This window comes from Microcebus murinus, chromosome 15 (assembly GCF_040939455.1).
Source record: "Microcebus murinus isolate Inina chromosome 15, M.murinus_Inina_mat1.0, whole genome shotgun sequence".
In the NCBI taxonomy this organism is placed as follows: Eukaryota; Metazoa; Chordata; class Mammalia; order Primates; family Cheirogaleidae; genus Microcebus; species Microcebus murinus.
In genome coordinates this window covers 70,845,783-70,872,237 of record NC_134118.1, presented here as the reverse complement: position 1 = coordinate 70,872,237, position 26,455 = coordinate 70,845,783, and the positions used below count along the sequence as shown (strand labels likewise).

The 26,455-nt window shown below is 38.1% G+C and overlaps 1 protein-coding gene across 3 annotated transcripts in view; it reads left to right on the top strand.

Annotated features, from left to right (window-relative positions):
- The window catches only part of ADAM29 (ADAM metallopeptidase domain 29), a 59,041-nt gene that overhangs the window by 14,080 nt on the left and 18,506 nt on the right, over nucleotides 1-26,455 (top strand). For 2 of the 3 annotated variants that reach the window (XM_012770699.3, XM_012770698.2), the window contains one exon: nucleotides 13,138-15,677. The exons of the other annotated variant lie outside the window; for it this stretch is intronic. In XM_012770699.3, coding sequence (XP_012626153.1) covers nucleotides 13,315-15,660 — 2,346 coding nt within the window. In that variant the 5' untranslated portion in view covers nucleotides 13,138-13,314 and the 3' untranslated portion in view covers nucleotides 15,661-15,677. Of the gene's footprint in view, nucleotides 1-13,137; nucleotides 15,678-26,455 lie in introns of those variants that run through there. 3 annotated transcript variants of the gene reach the window in all.

Below are 26,455 nucleotides of genomic sequence, written 5' to 3'. Positions count from 1 at the left end.
TAGCCATGCCCATTGCTATGTCTTATGCAGGCCTCTTTTAAAAGGGCATTAATTCAATTCATGAGGATGGAGCCCTCATGACCTAGTCACCTCCCAAGGCTACACCCCTTAATACTCTCACACTGGAGCTACATTTCAGCATATGGATCGTGGGGGCACACATACATTCAGACTATAGCATAAGCCAAGATTTTAAATGATGTTTGTGAAAGCAGGGCCATTATTCCCCACCCTTCTCTCTCCTTTTGTTCCAAGTCAAATGAAAGTTTTTCAGTGAAAAGAAGGGGAAATTCTAAGGAGGAAGCAAAAGGGTTAGATACTGGTTAGATCTGAGAAAGGCATTCTTTAACAAAAAAAGTAGCCACAAAGTATGGAGCAATGATGGAAAAAATAAATGTCAGGAATTGAAGAAGAGATAAGAGCTATTGCCTGTTCATACGTGATTGTGTAGGAAACCTAAAAACCTTTCCAGATTTCCTGAGCCTAAGAAGATGGGTCAGGAGCATGATAAGCCCCATACAATTTGATTAGATATGAGGAACAATCTCCTGCCTCTCTTCAGTTGGCAGAGAGGGGAAAGATGCGAAATAGAAGACAAATGGCCCTGAAGATGTATTATAATTATGAGCAGAAGATTCTAGAAAAGGAAGTTGATTGGACCATAGAGCTAGTAATCAGATGGGGGTTGGTTGGTTATCTCACGTGATATTAAGAAGGTCTGTGCCTAAGAGTGGGGATAATAGGATACCAGCAGAGGATAGAGCACGTCCACAGACCAGAGGCCTTGCTCCCTCCTCACTATGCGTGGCTGTCATACAATTCCTTAGAAATGAAAGTTCCAGACAGAAGAGAGAGGGAAAAATCTTGAGCTCCCTGTGTGTAAATTGAAAGTGACAGGGAATACTAAAGTAATTGAGTTTAGCTTGAATTGTCTCTGATTATCTCCTTAATGTGAGGTAGAAAAGGGGCTTGAGACATATTAAATCATAGAAAAGTCAAGAAGTTGCATGCTTACTAAGTTCTATTTTTAATGTCATAATTTGGTTAACTAATTATGAAGTTTATCACCCTATATTTCTCTGATACAATTCACATACCATAAAATTTATAGTTTCTTAGTTTCTAAGAATTTTATTCTCAGAAATTTCTACCTAAGAGTTTTAGTTTTAATCTCTATTTCTTCCATATTTGCCATTTTATTTCTTTGTATTTTTATTTCTACTTTTTTAAAATGTATGTTCTAATAGTTCAAAATACTTATTTGTATTTCTCTAGTATCCGTTATAACCATAATCTTAACTGATAAAAATATTAACTCTGATATTGAAGTTTAGTTTTCTGTGACCAAACTTCTTCTTTTTCAATTCATCTTACTATTTTCTCACTATGGGCTGCATATTTGTTGTGATATTTAAAGATAATATGTCTGGGCTTCATCTCCAGATATTCTGACTCAGGTCTACGGCTTTCTATACTCTGTAGGAGAGCGGATACTTAGATAGAATTGGGAGTGAGTGATTGTCAGTTCAATTTTTGGGATTTGTCAGTATTTTGTATATTGCATCTGTTCATCTGAAATGGCACCTTCAACTCTTCCAACAATTAACTACTCTGATACTATAATTAGCTGCAAAAAGATAGGTTAAAAGAGATATAAACAATACTCTTTGCCCTTAGAAAGCTGTGTACACTAAAGTATAATTAATATGTTTAATTTATATCATATCAAATGTATAGACAAAGAAAAGTGGATGGATACATAGATAAATAGATGATAGAGATATATAAATCAATAAATATAGATAAATGAATAGATTTACAGATACATATAGTTATATTCTATATATACATATAGTTATACATATAGTTATATACATATAGTTATACATATAAATATATTCATATAACAGAGACATCATAGACATGAGGAGAAAAAACTGCCAGTGCTACAGATTTTTTTACTACAATACCCCAGTTTTACCATTAAAGAGCCCTGTCTGGAAAACTAGCCAACTTCCTTGAATTAGATCTCTATTTTGGCACCTCTCAAATGAAATGAATGGTTTTAAAACACTGAATTGTCTATATATAATAATACAAAACATGTCATCAGAAATGCATTGAATGCTTATCATATGCCAAAGTACCTTCCAATAGGAAATTCAGAGTTTATTGTGAGCATAAAATATGTAAATAATAAAAACAACGTAAGTTTAATAAGCACATGTACATGCACAGAACTCCTGGGACACTCAGATCTGGAACCACAGGGAACAATTCTTGAAGAAGGTTAGTTACCACTGGATTTTTCCTTTGGTGGACACCTCTTTATTCATATGCAGTATAATACAATTTAACATAACATTTATGTCTTTTGTGATAGAGGAGGCCGGGAGAGAAATGCCGGCTGAGTTAATATAGCATGTAGTTGGTGTGGTATTACAAAGTGTTAATGCATGTATATGCTTCATTATCATTAAAACTCTATATATAGTGAGGAAAGACTATCTACAAATAAAATTCTGTAGTTTGTGTCTATCTTTCACAAGAGAGATATCATATATTCACATATCCAAATATATATCATATGTTTCATATAATTTCATCTATTCTTATGAAAATTATACTTTAAGCAGTGGCCTTGGGCCACTATCATGGCATCATTTGAATCTAGATTTGGAAAACAAATACTCAATAACATTCAACATCCCTTCATGATAAAAACTCTAAAAAAATTGGATATAGAAGGAATTTACTTCGACACAATAAAAGCCATATATTACAGACCCACAGCTAGTAGCATACTGAATGGAGAAAAACTGAAAGCCTTTTCTCTAAGATCTAGAACAAGACAAGGATGCCCACTTTCACTACTGTTACTCAACATAGTACTGGAAGTTCTAGCTAGAGTAATCAGACAAGAGAAAGATATAAAGGGCATCCAAATTGGAAGGAAAGAATTCAAATTATTCTTGTTTTCAGATGATATGATCTTATCTAGAGAAACCTAGAGATTACACACACACACACACACACACACAAACTATTAGACCTGACAAACAAATTGAGTAAAGTTGCAGGAAACAAAATCAACATATACTTTTTGATAAGAGTTGTTTGATTTTTCCTTGCTGATTTTCCTGAGTTCTAAATAGATTCTAGGTATCAGCCCTTTATTGGATGTGTAGCTTGCAAAAATTTTCTCCCATTCTGTAGGTTATCTGTTTGCTCTCCTGAGAGTTTCTTTGGCTGTGCAGAAGCTTTTTAATTTGATCATGTCCCATTTATTTATTTTTGTTGAAGCTGTGATCGCCTTTGGAGTCTTCTTCATAGATTCTTTGCCTAGGCCAATGTCTAGAAGAGTATTTCCAACATTTTCCTCTAGAATTCTAATAGTTTCACACCTTAGGTTTAAGTCTGTTACCCAGTGTGAGTTGATTTTTGTAAGAGTGAAAGGTGTGGGTCCTGTTTCAGTCTTCTACATGTGGCTGTCCAGTTTCCCCAGCACCATTTATTGAATAAGGATTCTTTCCCCCAGTGTATCTTTTTGTTTGCTTTGTCAAAGATTAGATGGGTTTGAACAGAAACTTTCCAAAAGACAGAATAATGGCCAACAAACATATGAAAAAGTGCTCAACATCTCTAATCATCAGGGAAATGCAAATCAAAACCACAATGAGATATCACTTATCTCCAGTGAGAATGGCCTTTATTAAAAAGTTCCAAAACAATAAACGTTGGTGTCGATGCGGAAAGATAGGAACACTCCTACATTGCTGGTAGGACTGCAAACTAGTTCAACCTCTGTGGAAAGCAATATGGAGATACCTTAAAGCGATACAAGTAGATCTACCATTTGATCCAGCAATCCCATTACTGGGCATCTACCCAAAAGAACAAAAGATACTCTATAAAAAAGACACCTGCACTCGAATGTTTATAGCAGCACAATTCACAATTGCAATGCTGTGGAAACAACCCAAGTGCCCATCAGTACATGAGTGGATTAATAAAATGTGGTGTATGTATACCATGGAGTACTATTCAGCTCTAAGAAACAACGGTGATATAGCACATCTTGTATTTTCCTGGATAGAGCTGGAACCCATTCTACTAAGTGAAGTCTCCCAAGAATGGAAAAACAAGCACCACATGTGTTCACCAGCAAATTGATATTAACTGATCAACACCTAAGTGGACATATAGGAATAATATTTATTGGGCGTTGGACAGATGGGAGGGGGAAGGAGGGGATGGGTATATATATACATAATGAGTGTGATGTGCACCATCTGGGGGATGGATATGGTTGAAGCTCTGACTCGGGTGGCGAAGCAGAGGAAAGGCAACACACATAACCTAAACATGTATACTCCAATAATATGCTGAAATTAAAAAAATACAAAAATAAGTGATATTTCTGTATGCCAACAGTGAAAAAGAAACCGAGAAAGTAATCCCATTTACAATAGCTACAAATAAAAAAAAATACCTAGGAGCAAACTTAACCACAGAAGTGAAATATGTATACAATGAAAACTATCAAACAGTGATGAAAGAAATTGAAGAGGACACACAGACAAAAGGAAAGATATTCCATGCTCATGGATTGGAAAAATCAATATTATTAAAATATACATGCTACTCAAGGAAATCTACAGATTCAATAAAATCCCCCCCCCCAAAATACTAATGGCATTCTCTACAGAAATAGAAAAAACAATTCTAAAATTTATATGGAACCACTAAAGACCCAGAATAGCCAAAACCATTTTGAGCAAAAGGAACAAAACTTGAGAAATTACGTTACCTGAGTTCAGATTATGTTACAGAGCTGTAGTAGTGGGGAGGAGGGAAAAAGTGGGATGATTAATGGGTGCAGAAATATAGTTATAAAGTTAGATAGAATGAACTATATTTGATGGCACAACAAAGTGATTATAATCGACAATAAGTTATGGTATTCTTTAAAATAACTAAAAGAGTGGAATTGGAATGTTCCTAAAACAAAGAAGTGATAAATGCCTGAGGTGATGGATATTCCATTTCTCTTGATTTGATTAATTCATATTGTATGCCTTTAGCAAAACATCACATGTATCCTATAAATATATGAAACTATTTTGTACCATAATAATTAAAAGTAATTTTTTAAAAGTAGTGTGAAAATTGGAGAACATCTAGTCCAATATCCTAAGTGATAGGGAAGTTCTCTATTCTGTACAACAAAAGTCTCTGTGAATTATAAAATTTTAGAATACTTCTTGTACATTCTTTTGACAAGTAGAAGGTATTTTAATTTGAATTGCACAAAACTACTATAAATTTTTTTCTCTGAGTAACCACATATAGAATTGACATTATTTCTTTAAAAATCTGTGTATTAAAATTTTTATAAATCTAAATAGCTTCTTTTGGAAAATAATTATTTCCAAAAAGCATTTTCTGAGCATGACATATAGAAGAAACTGATTTATTATAAGTAAAAATTGAAATGGTCTAGAAATACTTTTGTAAACCATATTCATGTCTGTATTTCATTTCATCAAATCAAAAATTATTAGTACATAATATATTTCATGCATACTTATTCAGTTTCTGTAACATATGTATATCCTCCTAGAATATATATATATATATATATATATATATATATATATAGTTAAGACTTTTTCTTTTCCCCACTTTCTGTTATAATTATACATTTATATCCTGGGTAATACTGGAGTGATTACTAAGTGCCACGAGCTGTGCTTCATATTTTACATACACTATTGGTTTTATTTTATTTTTCACTTATAGGTGAAAGCCCTGGGAGTGCTGTGAACTGAATGATTATATCCCCCCAAATTCATATGTTTTTGCCCTAATCACCAATGTGATGCTATTTGGAGGTGGGGTGTTTTAAAGGTAATTAGGGTTCTATGAAGTCATGAAGAGGAAGCTCCCATCATGGGACTGGTGCCCTGATAATGAGATGAAGAAACCAGAGCTCTCTTCCTCTGCAGTGTGACCACACAGACAGCATCTGCCTGTAAATTAGGAAGAGGGTCCTCACCAGGAACCAGATCTACTGGTGCCTTGATCTTGGACTTACCAGCCTCCATAACTTTGAAAAATAATTGTTTGTTTTGTAAGCCACTTAGTCTATTGTATTTTTGTTATAGCACCCTGAACTAAGACAAAAAAGAAATGTTACCAAGAAGTGATAAGTGGGACAGTGCTGTAACACATACCCAAAAATGTGGAAGCAGCTTTGGAATTGAATAATGGGTAAAGGCTAGAGTTTTTTTTAGTGCATGAGAAAAACAAAACAAAACAATAGTCTGGCAGAGGGACTATTAAAAGTGATTTTTTCCATCTTCTTAGGGAACACAAAAATAATCATGTATAGAATGTTGGTGGAAATATGGATGGGTAAAGCTATTCTGATGATGACTCATACAGAAATGAGGAACATGTCATTGGAAAATGAAGGAAAGGCAATCCTTGTTATAAAGTGGTAAGGAACCTGGCTGCATTCTGTTCATGTTCTAGTGTTTTTGGAGGTAGATGAAAATTGAGAGATGAAATTGGATATTTAGCTGAGTAGATTTGGAAGCAAAGTATTGAAAGCAGCTTAGTTCCTTCTGACTGCTTGTAATAAAAGGCTAGAAGAGGGAAATTAATTGAGTATTAAGAAAAAAATTTATTAAGAACATAAAAATTTGGAAAATTCTCAGCCTATTGATATTGCAAACAAGCATACAAAACACTGAAAACATGGCTTATTAACTGTTTGATAAGGAGATTAATATTGGTGTGAACCAGGGACCTAAATTAGCCACCCCTGTAGGAGCACTTAAGTTTTGAACTACAGGTGACAGAGATGGGAAAAAAAAATGAAGGAAGGCTGCTAGATTTTGTTTTAGTCCATTTTGTGCTGCTATAACAAAATTTCTGAGACTGGGTAATTTATAGTGAACAGAAATTTATTGGCTCATGTTTCTGGAGGCTGAGAATTCCATGACTGAGGGGCCAGCATCTGGTGAGGCCTTTTAGCTGCATCATTCCATGGAGGAAAGGCATCGCATGAGTGAGAGACAGAGAGGGGCCAAATCCTGCCTTTCATAATGAGCCCATCCCATGATAATGGCCTTAATTTGTTTATGAGCATGGAGCCCTCATGGCCTAATTGCCTCTTAAAGGCCTCTCCGCTTAGCGCTGTTGCATTGGGAATTAAGTTTCCAGCATATGATTTTGGGGGGACATATTCAAACTATAGCAGACTTCTCAGACCCTATGTGAGTGGACCATACAGATATTCAACTGTGAGCATACTTATTCTTTAAGGAAAGGGAAAAATAACCCCAAGGGTGATTCAGAGATCAGCAGGACTGCCACTCCCATCACAGGCTCAGAAAACATAGGCCCAGCTGGCAGGGCTGCCTCCACCTTGGTTTCAGAGGGTGGGACCACTGCCCAATAGAGCCTTGTGGTCAGGACTGCCCAGGGCTATGGGAGCAGGATCCTTATTCAGCAGAGCCACTGGGATGTGTTTCCTTCTGGCAGAGCCACAGTGGCATGACCTCAACCTCACTGGGTCCTGAAAGCTGGACAACTGTCCTCTGGATCCGGAGGACAGAGAATCAAGCCAAAAATCACTCTCAAACCTTGATATCTAATGGAGTTTGCCTGGCTAGGTTTTGGATTGTGTTGGATTATCTTTCTTCAGATTTCTGGTTTTTGGAATGAGAATGTCTGACCCACCATTATAGTTTGGAAGCACATAACATATCTAATTTCCTAGATGCACAGCCAGAAAGGGATCTTGCCTCAGGATAAATCATACCTTGAGTCTCACTTATATCTAATTTATTAATATTTAGAGAAATCTTGGACTCTAGAGCTGATGTTGGAACAAGTTAAGACTTTTAGGGCCATTGAGATAAAATGAATGTATTCTGCATGCAAGAAGGACCTGACTTTTGGAGGGACAGGGGCAGAATGTTGTGCTGTGGAATAAATTGTGTCCCCTGCCATTCAATTTCAAATGTTTGAAGCCACATCCCCCAGTGTGATGGTATTTGAAGATGAGGCCTTTGGGAGGTAATAAGGTTTAGATGAGTACATGAGAGTGGGGCCTTCATGATATGATTAGTGCCTTTTAAGAAGGGATACTACAGAATTTGCTTTTGTTTTCTTTCTGTGCAATGCGAAAACACAGGAAGAAAGGAGCCATCTGTAAGCCAGTAAGAGAACCCTCATCAGGACCCAACTATGTTAGCACCCTAATCTTAGACTTCCCAGTTTCCCTAGCTATGAGAAATACATTTTTGTTGTTTTAGCCACCCATTCTATGGTATTTTGTTATGGCAGCCCAAGCTGACTAATACAGCTGTTTAAAACTAGTTTGGTGGCATTAAATTTGTTAGGATGTTTTTTAATCTAAATTTTGATATATTCTGGAAATAGTAAAGATGCACTTGAGAAAAATGTGTATTCTGCTGCTGCTTGGTAAAATGCTCTTTGTATGTCTGTTAGGTGTTGTTGAAGGCCTCTGTTTCTATGTTGATCTTCTGTCTAGGTGTTCTATCTATTATTGTTAGTGGGATATTGAAGTCTCTTACTATTATTTTTGTTGTCTATTTCTCCCTTCAGTTCTGTCAGTGTTTGCTTTACATAATGATGTGCTCTGTGTTGGATACATATATATTTATAATTGTTATATCTTCTTAGTGAATTGACAGTTATCATTATATAATGTTCTTCTTTGGCTCTGTGATGGTTTTTGACTTGAAGTCTATTTTGTACAAGTACAGCTACCCTTACTGTCTTTTGGCTACCATTTCCATGGAATATTTTTTTCTATCCCTTCATTTTCAAACCGATGTATGTTCATAAATTTGAATTGAGTTTCCTATAAATGACATATCATTGGGTCTTACATTATTTATTTATTTTTCTGATTCAATCACTCTGTTTTCTTTTTATCAAAAAATCTAATCCATTTACATTTAAAGTAATTATTTAATAAGGGTGTGTTAATTATTGTCATTTTGTTAGTTTTCTTCTCTTAGTTTTGTAATTCTTTTGTCAGTCTTTTCCTCTCTTGCTGGCTTCCTTTGTGTTTTGTAATTCTTTTTGTGTAGATACACTTTAATTGCCCTCTATTTTTTTCTTTTGTGTAACTGCTATAGGTATTTTCTTTATGGTTAATATGGGGCTTATATAAAATATTCTATAAGTATAATAGTCTATTTTAAGCTGATAACTTAGTTCAGTAGCACACAGAAACTCTATAGTAAACTACATGGTCACACAGACGCTCTATACTCCATCCCAAACTTTATTTTATTGCTGTCACAATTTACATCTAATCATATTGTGAATATTTTAATATATTTTAGTATAGTTATTGTTAATAGTTTGTCTTTTGACTTTTACATTGAATCAAAAGTCAAGATTCCTATAGTAATCATTACACTATATATGTATATCAAAGCATCATGTTGTATACCCTGAATATATACAATAAAATTGTATATATTTTTATTATTTAATAAAAAATGTCATTTATACATTATTGCAATAATATAGTATCTGTATTTATCTATGTATTTACCGTTGCCATCAAGTTTTATACTTTCTTATGCTGTGATGTTGCTGTTTAGCATGCTATCATTTCAACTTGAAGAATACTTTTTAGCATTTCTTGTAAGGCAGGTCTATTGGTGATAAAATCCCTCAGCTTTTGTTTGTCTGAAATAATCTTAATCTCTCCTTTACTATGGAAAGCTGCTGTTAAAGTGCTTTATTAAATTTTTAGTTGTTGTTGTGTCCCTTGGTTCTATGATTTCTGTTTTGGTTCTTTAAAAAATATTTTCTATAACTTTGTTGAAATTCTAACTTTGTTCATGTATTGTTCTCTTGACCTCAGTAAACATCTTTATGACAGATTATTTTGCATTCTATGTCAGGGAAATCATGTAACTATGTTTGATTAGGGTCAAGTTCTGGACATTTATCTTGTTATTTTGTTAGGAATATCTTTGTCTGATTCTATTAATACATTTTTCTTAATTCTCTGTGTTAATGTTTGCACATTAGACAAAGCAGGGCCTCTCTCAGTCTTCACAGAATGACTGTATATAGGAGAAGACCTCTACCAATGATCAAGGCCAGAGATTCTGGTTCCTCTACTAACTCTTTCTCTCTCCATGGAGAAACTGACAGCTGTGATTTTTGTCCGCTCATCTGTGCTTACCCAAGGTGCAGAACTATTGTGTCATATAGTCCAAACTACTATTTCTCTTCTCCCCTAGATGGCTAAACTGTACCAGCCCCATCAAAGATCTAAGGCTGGTAAGTTGGATACCAGTTCTTTGTGTAGTCCTGGGGAAGTTGGAGTGCTAGGCCCATGGATCAATTCTTTATTTCTCTAGTTGGAAACTGAGAGTTGGGTTATTTTTTTTGCTTGCTCTATGCTGAGTGGGGAAGGGGTGTGTGGGGTAATAGATGGTGGCCTCCAGCCAAAACATCCATCTATGTTCTTCACTGGGAGGCTAGACTGTACCAGACAAGTCAGAGCTCTAAGACTGGCTAATTAGATTCCAGTTCTTTGGAGAGCCCTGGAGAAGTTTTGGCATTGAAAGCACCAATCAATTTTTTCCCTCCCCAGGAGAAAGCTGAGAGCTTGGATATTTTTTGTCTTCTCTCTCTGTGCTGAGAAGTAAATACAATCTATGGTGTCTAGTCCAAGCCCTGTCCCCATTCTCTCACAGGTATCTAGACTGTGCTTCACCCACCAGAGTTCTAAAAGTGGATTCTAAAAGTTCTAAATATGGATTCTAAATATGGATTCTAAAAGAGTTCTAAAAGTTCTAAATATGGATTCTTTGGGCAGTCCTGGAAAAGTTGAGGTGCCAGGCACAAAGATCAACTCTTTTCCTTCCTAGCAGGAAACTGAGAGCTGGAATTTCTTACTAACTTACTCTTTGCTGAGCAGAGGGATGATTTATGGCATCTACCAGCTCAAGCCACCATCTCCATTCTCCCCAAAAGGCTAGACTGAGGCAGACCAGTCAGAGCACCAAGACTAACAATATAGAAGCCAGTCTTGTAGAAAGCCCCTCATAAATTTTGGAGCACTGGACACAGAAATCTACCATTGCAAGTACCGGGTGAAGCTGAGAGCTAGAGGTTCTCTTCCTCTCATTGTATGGCAATGCACTGGGGACAGGTACTACCCTGAGAGGGTATTCTGAATCTCCCTAACTAACTTCGGTGATTCTGGTTTTGCATTTTCCCACGGTGGAGGAGCCTTTTAATTGGCTTCAAGGCTTCTCACAAAGAGAATTTGTCCATAAATTTTTGTTGAATAGTGTGTTTATGGGGACAGGAGAATGTAGAGCTTCCTAACTGTGACATCTTGCTGGTGTCATTCAATAGGAGATCCTTAATCCTACTTATATTTTCTATTTTAGAAGACAGTTGCCCTTTTTAATGTTTATGTGTACATTCTGGTCTGTTTCGTGGGCTGAGTTCCAGTAAAAGTTTAATTTCAAGACTTCTTTTTATGTTATTTTGATTTGCTTTGCTCTTTTGATTCTGAAGGGATTCTAGCTCAATCCTTGCTGGTATCACCTGTGAGTATAGAAGACCCAAGGCCACTGTTGTCATTGAGCCACTTTCAGGCTGGAGTTGAGAGGAGCAGGAATCACCGGGCTTAGATCTGCCTACATCATTTGGTAGAGGGCTAGGACACATCATCCTTATGAATTCTATGGCTAATTCAGGTTCCATTTCACTGACCTGATTGTGGAGCAAGGTTAGGTCAGCTAGCACGGACTTTGCTGATATCTTGGAACACAGATCAGTTAGCTATAATAGTTACCTGGTTATTAAATGAAGATTAGGTTGGTCATTCAGTGCTCACCAGGGCACTGAATGTGGAGTATGTTTTGAGTGAGTCTGCCAAGTCTTTGAAATTGCCACTGTGGGTGAATCAGCATACATGTATTCTGACTCCAAAGAAGGGACAGGAGTGTCTTACTGGGTCTTTGTTGAGATTGTCCATTCTCAGTCATCTGGACAAAAAGTGAAATATTTTCTTTAGTTCTTCGTTTTTTGTTTTGGTTTGGTTTTTGTCTATGCCTATTGGAGGCTTTGGGTCAAAGATCTGTCTAGCACCCAGTTGAGGATATACGTGAGAGATAAGAAGACACCTCAGAGAACTCACCGTGTTGTCATTCCTCAAGTCCAGAGGTCACTAGTCAGTATTTTTCTTTTTAGCTTTCAGAGTCCTTTTGTTGTTGTCTGTTGACTCATTTCAGGGTAAATTGCATTAAGAAGTAAGGATTAGGGAAAACTGAATCTGTACCACTTTGTTGCAGAACACAAATTGGCCACATATATTGACTGCTCTTCTCTAAAAAGGTAATCAAGTATAAACACATTTTGAGTTTCCAAAAAACACTTGTCATCAAGTCAACCATTATTTATTATGTGAAGAATCAAGTCAGGTAGTATATGAGATACCAATATTTGTGAAAGACACAAACAATGTCTTGAGTATTTTCCAGTCTTACAAGGCTAGTGAGAAGAGGAAGTGAGGGAAGAAAAAGAAAATTAAATCCATTTTGTGCTATAAAGAAGTATATGGTAAGCACGATATAAGTTTGAAATAATATGAAAGTGGTTTTGAAAAATGTCTCTTAGGTAATGTTGTCAAATAATTTATCATCTGAAGTTGAAAAGAAATGCTATTAAAGCGTGTGACTGTTTATAACATGTGTAAGTTGGGACTGTCCCAGTAGTCCAAGATATATGGTCAGCTTACCTTTAAGAAATTTTTGTTTTAATTATTTATTTTGGAAATATTTGCAAATATTCATATATTCAGAAAACAGTATAATAAATCCATTTTCCCAACATCTACATTCAATATCTGTCAATATATGGCCAATTTTCATTTTATGTATATTTCTTCCTCTCTCTTTCTTATCAATATTTAAGAGCAAATACCAAGCAGTTTCTTAGATCATTCCTTGATCAAAGTGCTAATCACTTTTATTCTACGCTTTTATCTGTCTCCCCCTTCCCACTGTACCCTCTCATAACCACTCATCCACATGTTTCTTTTCATTTTACTCATAGGGCTGCAGCTCTGATGGTACAACTCTTGCAGAAAATATATCTTTAATGATTATCTTTGCACACTGACCAACTCAGAAGAAGGAGCCATAGCAGCTGCAACTCCAGCCCTGACTTCTCTGGACCAACGTTTCCATAACTGTGGGCTCATAATGGGCTGTGACTGAAGCCCTGTTGAACATGAAGATCTTACTCCTGCTACACTGGCTTGGCGTGTTTTTGTCCTGTTATGGATACACCCAGGCTGAGTACCCTCAATACCATAGCCCCCCTGAGGTGGTGATACCTTTGAAGGTAACTGGCACTGACAGAGGAATCAACGCTCCGGGCTGGCTCTCCTATAGCTTGCATTTTGGGGGCCAGAAACACATTATCCATATGAAAGTCAAGAAGATTTTGCTGTCTAAACACCTCTCAGTGTTCACCTACACAGACCAGGGTGCTCTCCTTGAGGACCAGCCTTTTGTTCAGAATGACTGCTACTACCATGGTTATGTAGAAGGGGACACAGAATCTCTGGTTGCTCTCAGTACCTGTTTTGGGGGCTTTCAGGGAATATTACAGATCAAAAATATCACTTATGAAATCAAGCCCATGATGTTTTCTGCAGCATTTGAACATCTGATATATAAGATGAACAGCAAGGAGACACGAGTTCCAACCATGAGATCTGGATCTATGCAAAATGAAATAGCATGCCAAATGGAATTTCAAGAAATTGATAATTCCACCCTGATGCAAAGTGGCTATGAGGGTTGGTGGATCCATTATAGGATTGTTGAAATGCAATTGGTGATTGATAAATATTTATACAATCACTATAAAAGAAATGAGTCAAAGTTGATAGAAGATACATATACTATGGTAAACATAGTGGATTCCATTTATGAGGTACTTGGTATTACGGTGTTATTATTTCGTTTGGAGATCTGGACTGATAAAAATCTCGTAGTAGTAGATGATGTAAGGAAATCTGTGGACCTATTTTGCATGTGGAAAGCACGAAGCTTTCTTGGTCAGATACCCCATGATACTACATTTCTTTTCATATATCGGGGATTAAGAGGATTAAGTGGCTTAGGCAAGATTAGAGGAATATGTAAATTTGACCTTAATTGTGCAATTGTTACTTTTATGAACAAAACCGTGGGCATTGCTGCAATTGCTATGGCTCATCATTTAGGTCATAATTTGGGCATGAGACATGATCCGCGTGAATGTAAATGTGCACATCCTAAATGCATAATGCATGAAGATAACCCACCTGTAACTAAATTTAGCAATTGCAGTTTTCTTTATTTTTGGCACTATACTGTAGTCATGACAAAATGTATGCTTGAAGAGGTACACTCAAAGGACATCTTTAACTTCAAGAGATGTGGGAATGGTGTTGTGGAAGAAGAAGAGGAGTGTGACTGTGGACATTTGCAGCGTTGTGTAAAAGATCCCTGTTGTATGCCAGACTGCACCCTGGTTCATGGGGCTTCTTGTGCTTTTGGGCTCTGTTGTAAAGACTGCCAGTTCTTACCATCAGGGGAAGTGTGTAGAAAGGAGGTCAATGAATGTGATCTTCCAGAGTGGTGCAATGGAACTTCTCATAAGTGTCCAGATGATGTATATGTAGAAGATGGAATTCCCTGTAAGGACCAAACTTACTGCTATGAAAAGAGATGTAGGAACCGCAATGATCAATGTAGGCAGATTTTTGGTGAAAGGGCACAGAATGCAAATGAGTCTTGCTACGCACAAGTGAACATCCGAGGTGACCGTGTTGGTCACTGTGGTATGAAACGTGGCTCATATGTAAAATGTAATATCTCAGATGTCCTGTGTGGAAGAATTCAGTGTGATAATGTGAAAGAAATTCCCTCTTTGACTGAGCATTCTACTGTGCATTTGGCTCACTTCAACGACGTAACGTGCTGGGGTACTGATTACCATTTTGGGATGAATATACCTGACATTGGTGATGTGAAGGATGGCACAGAGTGTGGTCCAGAACATATCTGCATCCACAGGCAGTGTGTCCATATATCCGCCTTGGACAGTGATTGCTCACCTAAATTTTGTAACATGAGAGGCATCTGCAACAATAAGCATCACTGCCATTGCAACTACCTGTGGGACCCTCCCAACTGTGTGATAAAAGGGTACGGAGGTAGCATTGACAGTGGCCCGCCCCCCAAGGTAAAGAGGAAAAAGAAGTTTTGTTACCTGTGTCTATTATTGCTTATTATTGCGCTTATTTTGTTATGTTGCCTTTGTTGCCTTTGTATGAAAAAAAGGTCTACGAAAAAACAGCCAACTGTTCAGGCTGTACCTGAAAAAGGAAAGGAAACAGTTCAGGGTAAACCCAGCACGTTGCCACCATCCCAGACTCCGGTTGAGAAACCAAAGCCACCTGGAAAAGAAAAGGAAAGAACTCCAAGTCAACCCAGCAGCAGGGTGCCATCTCTGAGTCAGGATATGAAACGAAAGCAATCCGTACCAACTCCAAAAACTTCATCCAAAAGAAGTACCCATTAAAAAATTACTTCCTAGTATGTTTCTGTTTACTCTTAATGATTTTAAATAATTTGAAGATTTATTTTTCCTAAATTTGCTTCTTTATATTTCGTGGAAAAAGGCAGGGCACATGGCGTGGTGTACAACCTTTTAAATTGCTGCCTGTCAGCTCCCAAACTGTTTCCCCTTTTTTATTCTGTTTTTCTTCTTCTTTTTTTTTATTTCGGCATATTATGGGGGTACAGATTTTAAGGTTTCAATAAATGCCCATTTCCCCCCCTCCCCCCACAAGTCTGAGTCTCCATCATGACCATCCCCCAGATAGTGCACATCTCACTCATTATGTATGTATACACCCACCCCTCTCCCCCTCCCCCCTGCCCAATACCCTATTACTGTAGTACCTATGTGTCCACTTAGGTGCTACTCAGTTAATACCAGTTTGCTGGAGAATATATCTGGTGCTTGTTTTTCCATTCTTGGGAGACTTCACTTAGTAGTATGGGTTCCAGCTCTAACCAGGAAAATATAAGATGTGCTATATCACCATTGTTTCTTAGAGCTGAATAGTACTCCATGGTATACATATACCACATTTTATTAATCCATTCTTGGATTGATGGACACTTGGGCTGTTTCCACAGCCTTGCAATTATGAACTGTGCTGCTATAAACATTCGAGTGCAAGTGTCTTTTTGTAGAGTGTCATTGGATCATTTGGGTAGATGCCCAGTAATGGGATTGCTGGATCAAATGGTAGATTCACTTGTATCGCTTTAAGGTATCTCCATATTGCTTTCCACAGAGGTTGAACTAGTTTGCAGTCCCACCAGCAGTGTAGGAGTGTTCCTCTCTCTCTGCAACCACGCCAGCATTTATTGTTTGGAGATTTTTTGATAAAGGCCATTCTCACTGGGGTTAAGTGATATCTCATTGTGGTTTTGATTTGCATTTCCCTGATGATTAGGGATGTTGAGCATTTTTTCATATGTTTGTTGGCCATTCTTCTGTCTTCTTTGGAAAAGTTTCTGTTCAAGTCCTTTGCCAACTTTTTAATGGGGTTATTTGATTTTTTCTTCCTGATTTTCATGAGTTCTAAGTATATTATAGTTATCAGTCCCTTATCGGATGCATAGGATGCAAAAATTTTCTCCCATTCTGTAGGTTGTCTGTTTACTTTCATGACTATTTCTTTGGCTGTGCAGAAGCTTTGTAGCTTGATCATGTCCCATTTATTTATTTTTGTTGCTGCTGTGATTGCCTTTGGGGACTTCTTCATAAACTCTTTGCCCAGGCCGATGTCGAGGAGAGTGTTTCCAACTTTTTCCTCTAGAGTTCTAATAGTTTCATATCTTAGGTTTAAGTCTGTTATCCAGCGTGAGTTGGTTTTTGTGAGAGGTGAATGGTGTGGGTCCTGTTTTAGCCTTCTACAGGTGGCTATCCAGTTTTCCCAGCACCATTTATTGAAAAGGGATTCTTTTCCCCAGCGTATGTTTTTGTCTGCTTTGTCAAAGATGAGATGGCTATATGAGGATGGTTTTATATCAGGATTCTCACATCTGTTCCACTGGTCAATATTCCTATTTTTGTGCCAATACAATATTGATTTAATTACTACAGCTTTGTAGTATAGTTTGATATCTGGCATATTAATGCCTCCCATTTTGTTTTTGTTGCCTAGAATTGCTCTTGATATTCGGGGTCTTCTTTGGTTCCATACGAAGCATAAAATTATTTTTTCTATATCTGTGAAGAATGCTGATGGGATTTTAATAGGTATTGCATTGAATCTGTAGATCAGTTTGGGTAGTATAGACATTTTGATGATGTTGAGTCTGCCGATCCACGAGCATGGTATGGATTTCCAACTGTTTACATCCTCTGCTATTTCCTTCCTCAGTGTTTCATAGTTCTTCCTGTAGAAGTCTTTTACATCCTTGGTTAAGTATATTCCTAGGTACTTTAATTTCTTTGTTGCTATTGTGAAGGGAATTGAGTCTTTAATTTGGTTCTCCATTAGATTGTTGTTGGCGTATATGAATGCCTCTGATTTCTGTGTATTGATTTTGTATCCTGAGACTTTACTAAATTCATTGATCAGTTCCAGGAGTTTCTTGGTTGAATCTTTGGGGTTTTCTAGATACAATATCATATCATCAGCAAACAGTGAAAGTTTGATCTCTTCTGCCCCTATTTAGATACCTTTGATTCCATTTTCCTGTCTGATTGCTGTAGCCAAGACTTCCAGCACTATGTTGAACAGAAGTGGAGATAGTGGGCAGCCTTGTCTGGTTCCAGTTCTAAGTGGGAATGATTTCAATTTTTCCCCATTCAGTATGATGTTGGCTATGGGTCTGTCATATATGGCTTGTATCATTTTTAGGTATGTCCCTTCTATGCCTATTTTCTTAAGTGTTCGTATCATGAAAGGGTGTTGAATTTTGTCAAAACCTTTTTCTGCATCTATTGAAAGAATCATGTGGTCTTTGTTTTTGCTTCTGCTTATGTGGTGAATTGCATTTATAGATTTACGTATGTTGAACCATCCCTGCATCCCTGGGATGAAGCCCACTTGGTCGTGGTGGATTATTTTTTTGATAAGTGTCTGGATTCGGTTAGCTAAGATTTTGTTGAAAATTTTTGCATCTATATTCATTAGGGATATTGGTCTGTAGTTTTCTTTTTTTGTTGCATCCTTTCCTGGTTTTGGTATCAGAGTAATATTCGCTTCATAAAAGGTGTCGGGGAGGTTTCCGTTCTTCTCGATGTTGTGGATTAGTTTCTGCAAGATAGGTACTAGTTCTTCTTTGTAAGTGTGGTAAAATTTGGGTGTGAAGCCATCTGGACCAGGACTTTTCTTTTTAGGGAGATTTTTAATTGCTGTTTCTATTTCAGCTGTTGAGATTGGTCTGTTCAGGGAATCTATTTCTTCCTGGTTGAGCCTAGGGAGGCTGTGTGTTTCTAGAAATTTGTCCATTTCCTCCGCATTTTCCAGTTTGTGTGCATAAAGATTTTTGTAGTATTCATAAATTATATCTTGTATCTCTTTGGGATTAGTTGTGATATCTCCTTTTTTGTTCCTGATGGAGCTTATTAGAGATTTCTCTTTTCTGCTTTTCGTTAGCTTAGCCAATGGTGTGTCAATTTTGTTTATTTTTTCAAAGAACCAACTTTTTGTTTTATTAATCTCCTGAATAGCTTCTCTGTTTTCAATTTCGTTTAGTTCTGATTTGATCTTGTTGATTTCACTTCTTCTGCTGGGTTTGGGGTTGGTCTGTTCTTCTGTTTCCAGCTCTTTGAGTCGTTTCATTAGATTATCTATTTGTGATCTTCTTGTCTTTTTGTTATAGGCATTTATGGAGATAAACTTTCCTCTCAGAACTGCTTTAGCTGTGTCCCAGAGGAGTTGATAACTTGTCTCTCCATTGTCGTTTTCTTCATAGAATTTTTTTATTTCCGTCTTGATTTCTTCATTTATGAAGTAATCATTTAGTAGGAGGTTGTTTAATTTCCACGTTTTTGTGTAGAAATATGTGTTTCTGTTAGGGTTGATTTCTACTTTTATTCCACTGTGATCTGAGAAGGTACATGGTATGATTTCTATTTTTTTAAATTTCTTGAGATTTACTTTGTGTCCTAGGATATGGTCAAACTTAGAGAATGTCCCGTGAGCTGATGAGAAGAACGTATATTCAGTGGATTTTGGGTGGAATGTTCTGTAAATGTCAGTCAGACCCAATTGTTCTAGAGTTTTGTTTAAGTCCATTATTTCTTTATTAATTTTCTGTTTGGAGGATCTGTCTCGTGCCGTCAGTGGGGTGTTGAAATCTCCGGCGATTATGGAGTTGCTATTAATCCATTTGCTTAGCTCCAGTAAGGTTTGCTTTATGAATCTGGGTGCACCTAAGTTGGGTGCATATATATTTAAAATTGTTATCTCTTCTTGTTGGACTGTGCCCTTCACCATTATATAGTGACCCTCTTTGTCTTTTACTACTTTTGTTGGTTTAAAAACTAAATCGTCTGAAATTAGAACTGCCACACCAGCCTTCTTTTGGCTTCTATTTGCTTGGAATATTGATCTCCACCCTTTTATTTTTAGTCTATATGCATCCTTGCAGGTTAGATGTGTTTCCTGAAGACAGCGTATACTTGGCCTGTATTTTCTTATCCATTCAGCCAGCCTATGTCTCTTGAGTGGAGAGTTTAAGCCATTCACATTTATTGAGAGAACTGATAGGTCAGGTAGATTACTGTTCATTCTGTTGGGTTGGATATTGTTGCTATGATTTCTGTCTTAAGCCATTGTAATATCTGGCCTTTAATATCTTTGGGTTTTGGTTGGTTTTATATTCGTGGGTTATTATTATGATGTTCCGTGCATAACGCTGTTTTAAGTACTTCTTGTAGGGCTGGTTTTGTCTTGGTGAATTCTCTGAGCCTTTGCTTGTCTGAGAATGTTTTTATTTCTCCTTCATATATGAAGCTTAGTTTTGCAGGGAATAATATTCTAGGCTGGGCATTGTTTTGTTTCAAAAGAGTGAGAATGGGGCCCCAGTCTCTCCTTGCTTGTAAAGTCTCATTAGAGAAGTCTGATGTTATTCGAATTGGCTTCTCCTTGTATGTTACTTGCTTCTTTTGTCTTAGAGCTCTTAGGAGGGCCTCTTTAGTTGATACTTTGGTCAGTCTGATGACTGCATGTTGTGACGTCTTCCTGTTTGCATTGAATCTCCCAGGGATCCTCTGAGCTTCTTGAACTTGTATATCAAGATTTTGAGCAAGGCCTGGGAAATTTTCCTCTATTATATCTTCAAACAGCTTGTCCAACCCTTGAGTGTTGTCTTCTTCCCCTTCTGGTAAGCCTATGACCCTCACATTAGGTTTCTTCACATAATCCCACAGCTCTTGTAGGCTTTGCTCTTTTCTCTTGTTTCTCTGCTCTATTTCTGTGACTGATTTATTTAATTGGAGGGTGTTATCTTCAAGCTCTGAGATTCTTTCTTCTGTTTGATCTACCCTGTTCTTGAGACTTTCCTCTATATTTTGTAGTTTTTTGAATTGATTCTTCATTTCTAGGAGTTCGGTTAAACTTTTCTTCATTGTGTCTATTTCTTTTTCCATATCCTGGAGGCTTTTTGTGGTTTCTTTGTGTTGGTTATTGAGTTGTTGTTGCAGCTCAGTGAGTGTTTTTATGATCCACATACGAAATTCCTCTTCTGTCATATTGGTTGCCTGATTTTGGTTGGTGTCCGTTTCTAGGGGACTGGTGCTCCTCTTTGGGGGTGTGTTTTCCGTTTGGTTCTTCATATTTGCTGAGTTCTTTCGCTGATTTCTTCCCATGTCGATCAGTTGTTGTTTCTTACCTTGTTTGGGTATTCACACACCTTGTTTAGTTTCTGAGGCATTAGGTGGTGTCTGTGGGTGAGATTGGACCACTCCCTGTATATTGAGTCAGTGGGTGCCGTGGAAAGGCTGTGCAAGATGCCGTCCCTGTCAGTAGGTGGCGTTTGCTTGGAGGAACAGGCTATGCTGTTGATTTTGTGTCCTGTTATCAGCTCTTGTTCTGGGCGGAGCTGGGTTGGGTAAGCCTGCCCTCAGGCCATTAGCAGGGGTCAAAGTTCTGTTCTCTGCTTCCAGGAAAAGCTGTGAGGGTGGGGCTGGAATGGTCCTGCTCAGCCAGAAAGTCCGGGTGTGGGGGTGGGGCTGTCTGAGACCCACAGTCTGGAGCGGGCCTCGCTTCTTTCCACCCTCCCCAACTCCACAGCTACTCCTGGGTCTCTGCCAGCAGGCCAGACCACAAGCCACCAGGCCTCCCCGGACTGTGATGCCAGCGGGGAGGTTCCCTGCACAGGAACGCCACCTGGGCTGGGCGCACGGCCTCCTCCTGGGAGGAGGGTTGCCCTCTAGGATGCTGATCCGCCCCTGGAGGCACACACACCTCAGTAGGCTGTTCACGTATAACCCTTCTGTGCCCCGGGCAATGCTAGCCCTTGGTGCAAGGGATCTGGTCTGCAGGTCCGACCTCTGGGTCCCAGAGTTCAAACTGTATCCCCACCAGGGAGAGGAGTTCCGGTCCCAATTCACCCACAGGGAGCCCAAGCTGGGTCTATGTCTCTCAGCCTCTGAGTCGGCACCGTTCTCCTGGGAACACCGTGCCAGCAGCACCTGGGAGAGCTGGCGGGTAGGGAGCTCACAGTCTGAGTTCCCCTGAGTCAGCTGTAGGGTCCCATAAGGCAAGGTCCCATTCCCTAGAGGTGCCTCTGGCTGGTGGCTGTATTGTCTCTCTGGGCAGCCGCGGGTAGGGTCGGCAGAGGGGAGGAGGAGGCAATATGGCGCCTGCCACGCGGCTCGGGTCTGTGCACACGTAGGTGCCCAAAGGAAGTTGGGAATCTCGTGCCACGTCTGCTACAGGCTCGCTGCTGGCTGGTGGCGGCCATCTCTGGGCTGGTGTCCACAGGTCTCTCCACCTGCTGGGGAGCCCACCAGCAGTCCCAAATGCAGGGGAGGGGAAACAGCAAATCCATCTACCCTTGCCGCTGGTCTCCGGGCTGCTCCGGTGGTCTCAGCCTCCAGTTCTCCTCCACAGCCTCCTCCCGTGGAGTCTCCCTGGGTCTCAGGTACCCCTCCTTCCGGCCCTCGTCCACTGTATGCTCGTCTTCTTGCTTCTTTTTTCTAATTTCTGCTAGAATCTGTCTTTTCTGCAGAGACACTCTGTCTGGCGGAGTTATTCGTCCGCCATCTTGCTCCACCCCCCTGAATCTGTACTCTGTTTTATGGGAACCACGTTTCCGCTGTACCAGCCTTCTCCCTGCAGGGTTCTGCAACAGGGAGAATTAGTAGGACTTTAGAAACCTAGGAGATCTGTTTTCTTCCTTTATGTCAATGTTTCCTGAATAACAGGTTTTACACTGGCAGCAACACTTGGATTTAATCTGCTCCCACTTTTTTTGTTGTTATTGTTCACTCCAGACCAACCTCACTGTCAGCCTTAGAGATACTCTAGCATAGTTGTCTGGTGTGTTACCCACAGAGTTCTGAATCTCAGCTCTTTACTGATATCCCAAACTTCTAGCACCAGTTTAGCAATACCTACTGAGTTCTGAGTCTCAGGTCAATAGGGCCAGTCCCACAGCCTTATAGGTTCAAGTAACCTCAAGCTCTTTCACTTGTTCCTCAACTCCATGAATGAAGTAACTCTCTTGCAGTTAGTATTTTATATTAGGTTATTAAGTATGAAATGTCTGATTTCAAATCAAAAGTGTAGTTTATTGTATCTCAAACAAGAATCAGTACAATTAATCAAAATATGCACCTAAACCTCTGACACAGTTTTGCCATCTTACAGTAGCTTTTTTACGCCAGCAGCGAAGAAGCCTGGAGAGCTAGTGACAATGAAATTGCAAAAGGCAGTTTCCACAGTTTGTTGAGAATTGAATAGTTTCCTTGCAAGAAGTGGTCCAAAGCCTGGAAGAAGTGATAGTCACTTGGTGCAAGATCTGGTGAATACATTAGGTGGCAGAGAGTTTCCAAATACAGCTGCTGCAGTTTGAGCAGTGTCATTTGTGCAACATGTGATTGACCATTGTCTTGCAAGAGGACTGGCCTGTCTGTGTTGATCATTATTGGCTGCTTATCACAAGCATCCTCATCATGTCATCCAATTGGGTGCAGTAGACATCCACTGTAATCGACTGACCAACTTTCATGAAGCTGTAGTGGATAATACCACCTCTGGACCATGAGACGCCATTAGTGGCTTTTTTTAATTAATATTCAGTTTTGGACTGTGTTTTGGCACTTCATATTTATCCAATCATTGTGCTGAATGCTTGCAGTCATCAAAAAAAGTCCTGTTTTTGTCACATGTCACAATACGGTATAGAAATGGATCGCCTTTATGTCATGACAGCAAAGAAAGGCAAGCTTTCATTCGATGTCTCTTCTGATGCTCATTTTAATTCATGCAGACCCCATCTATCCAGTTTCTTTACTTTGCTGATTTGTTTCCAATTATCCAATATTGTTGGAATAATAACATCAAACCTTGTTGCTAATTCACACTTAGGATGAAATGGATTCACTTCCCCTACAGCTTTCAGCTCATCATTATCCATCTTGGTTCCAGGTCACCCCCATGGCTCATTTTCAAGATTAAAATAATCAGAATGGAACTTCTCAAACCATCGATGTACTGTGTGTTCATTAGACAAATCCTTCCCAACACTATGATGATATTTCAAGCTGTCTGCGTTGCATTGGTTCCACGGCAGAACTCATATTAAAAAATAGCATAACTTTTGACTTATCCATGGTTTCACAAAAATTGCTCTAAAAAATTTTGAAAGATAATCACAAGCCAAAATGTATTTGCAAGACTGAGGATGTACCTTCACAATAAAAGTAAAACAAGAAGTGTCAGAGTGAAATGTCAGAGATAGCAACTGTCAGACCTAGTAGTTAAGGAAATTGGACATTTCATACTTAAAAACCTAATATTTAGTAACCGGTTAGTAGCATGGGGTGTTTGCTTTAACTTGTTCTGTTCATCAACAGCTATTAGCCCAATTATTTATAATTAATTCTGTCCCTCTGAAATCACTGAGGTGGTTTCTCTTTTTCTGACTAGACCTTGACTGTTAATAGTACTAATCTTCGCACAATGGAGAAAGCAGGAGTGAGGAGGTATCACTTTTTTTTTCAATTTGCTTTTGGTTTTTAGTTTTGCCTTACTACTTCCCTTCATCATCTTGATAAAATTACTTAAATTTATACACAATCTATGTCAAAATAAGGTGGGATGATGATAATGATTTTCTCTCTATTTCTGGGTTCATTTTGTTATAAAATGAGATAAAGAAGGTACTTATAATTTTAGGTAGACTGTAGTAAGTTTGGGAAGGTAAGTGATTCTCCTGAAAAAAACAAAACCATACACTGCCAATTTTTTAAAATTTTATTTTAAATGCATCAGAGAGTATTTAGACAAAGAGTAGAAGACCTCAAAAATGCAAGGCAAGGGGAAAATTCTGAATTGGTAGCACTTTTTCTCCCTATAACACTTGATGTTTCTGAATATAAATTAAGTATCAGGTTTGGCCAATTCAGTTACAGTACCTCTAATTAGGAAAAGAGAAACATGAAAACTCTATAGTGCTTAGACAAGATTTATAAATTAGAAATTTAGAGTCATCAAATTCAAAATCAGTTTACCTTATGCCATATTTGCTGACGTTAGGTTCTCTGTGAGAGACTGAGGAGATAGGGGGAAGCTTCCAGAGGCAGAATTATCTATACTCCTGCTGCACTTGGGAAACAAAGACCTGGTGGAAAGAGGCTTGCCTCAAGCACATGCACAGCCTCTCCTTTAACACCTTTATCTGGTTTTGAATGAGCTTGCGATATAGGCTATAAAACTGATATTTGAAGCTTTGAGTATCAGAACTCAATTACTTATTGCCTTTCAAACTTAGAATATAGAGACACTTGGGCTTTCAATATAAATTCTGTAGGGAATATGTCTTACTAAAATTATGCTATTTTTGACATAATTCAATCTGAATTATATTGGAGCTGTCAGTCAGCCTATTTTGCAAACAATAGAAAGATGGAAACTTCACTAGTAGAAGGTAATACCACCTAGAGCATGTATTATTGTATATCATACTATTTAAAACACACACACACACACATAGAAAGAAGCAAAACGTTATGGACAAAAACAAAGAGACATGAAAACAATGAAGATTGTAAAATAGAAGCTAGAGGCTAAGAGATGATCCACAAAGTGGAAAAGATGATAATTCACACATGCATAAAATCGCACTAATGATTAGCATTTTAGAGAAAATGGAAGAAATATGAACAAACCATATAAAAGAAGGTAGATTCATTTCACCAGAAAATTGGAATTTATAAAAAGTTACCAAATGTATGTTCTAGATTTGAAAAACAAAATTATTAAGAAAATAAGTAAACTGTTTTTGAATTAAGACCTCATAGTGCAGAATACTGGATTAGTTAACTAGAAGAAGAGACAATGATAAAAATCTCATACTGACATACATAGAGAACAAAACACTAAAAAAATAAAATAAATGCTATCTAGAACATATCAAAAAACCTAATATCCCTACAATAGAATCCCACTTGAGGAAAAGAGAATTGAATCAAGTTATAAAAAAAGACACAGTGGCTGAAATTTTTCCAAAAGCGTGGAAAGATACTACTTGAATACTACTTGGGTGACCATTCAAGTAGCTCAATGAATTCCAAGCACAATGAACACAAAGGAAACACACAAAGGAATATCGTAGTAAGACTGTTGAAAACCAGAGACACAGAAAAATCTTAGAGTGGCCATAGATAGGTAAAAAGACCCATATTATAAAAGGTAGTGTCAGGTGTGGGGTCCAGATGTCAGGTCCATGTTTCCTGGTTCTTGGTTCCCAGTACTGAAGAATGGTTACTGGTACTGAGTTGCTAGAACAAATGAGCAGAGCAAGCAGACACAGCAAGCAAAATGCCAAAGTTTATTGAAGCATAGTATATTCCAGAGAAGGAATAATCCTCCTCCATGAGTGGAGGAGACCCTGAGTTTAAAGACAGAGTATAGAAAGTACACTAGGTATAGTACACTCTCAAAGTCAGTAGAGAGCAGACTGCTCTGATAAGAAATAGCAACACTCCAGGCTTAGAGTCTGTCCTTTATGCTAATCCCTAATAATATGTTAAGTTGGAGGTGGAATATTCATAAATTTTCCTGGAAATGGGTGGAGAATTCCTGAAACTGGGAACCTTTCCCATTTTTAACCTTGTA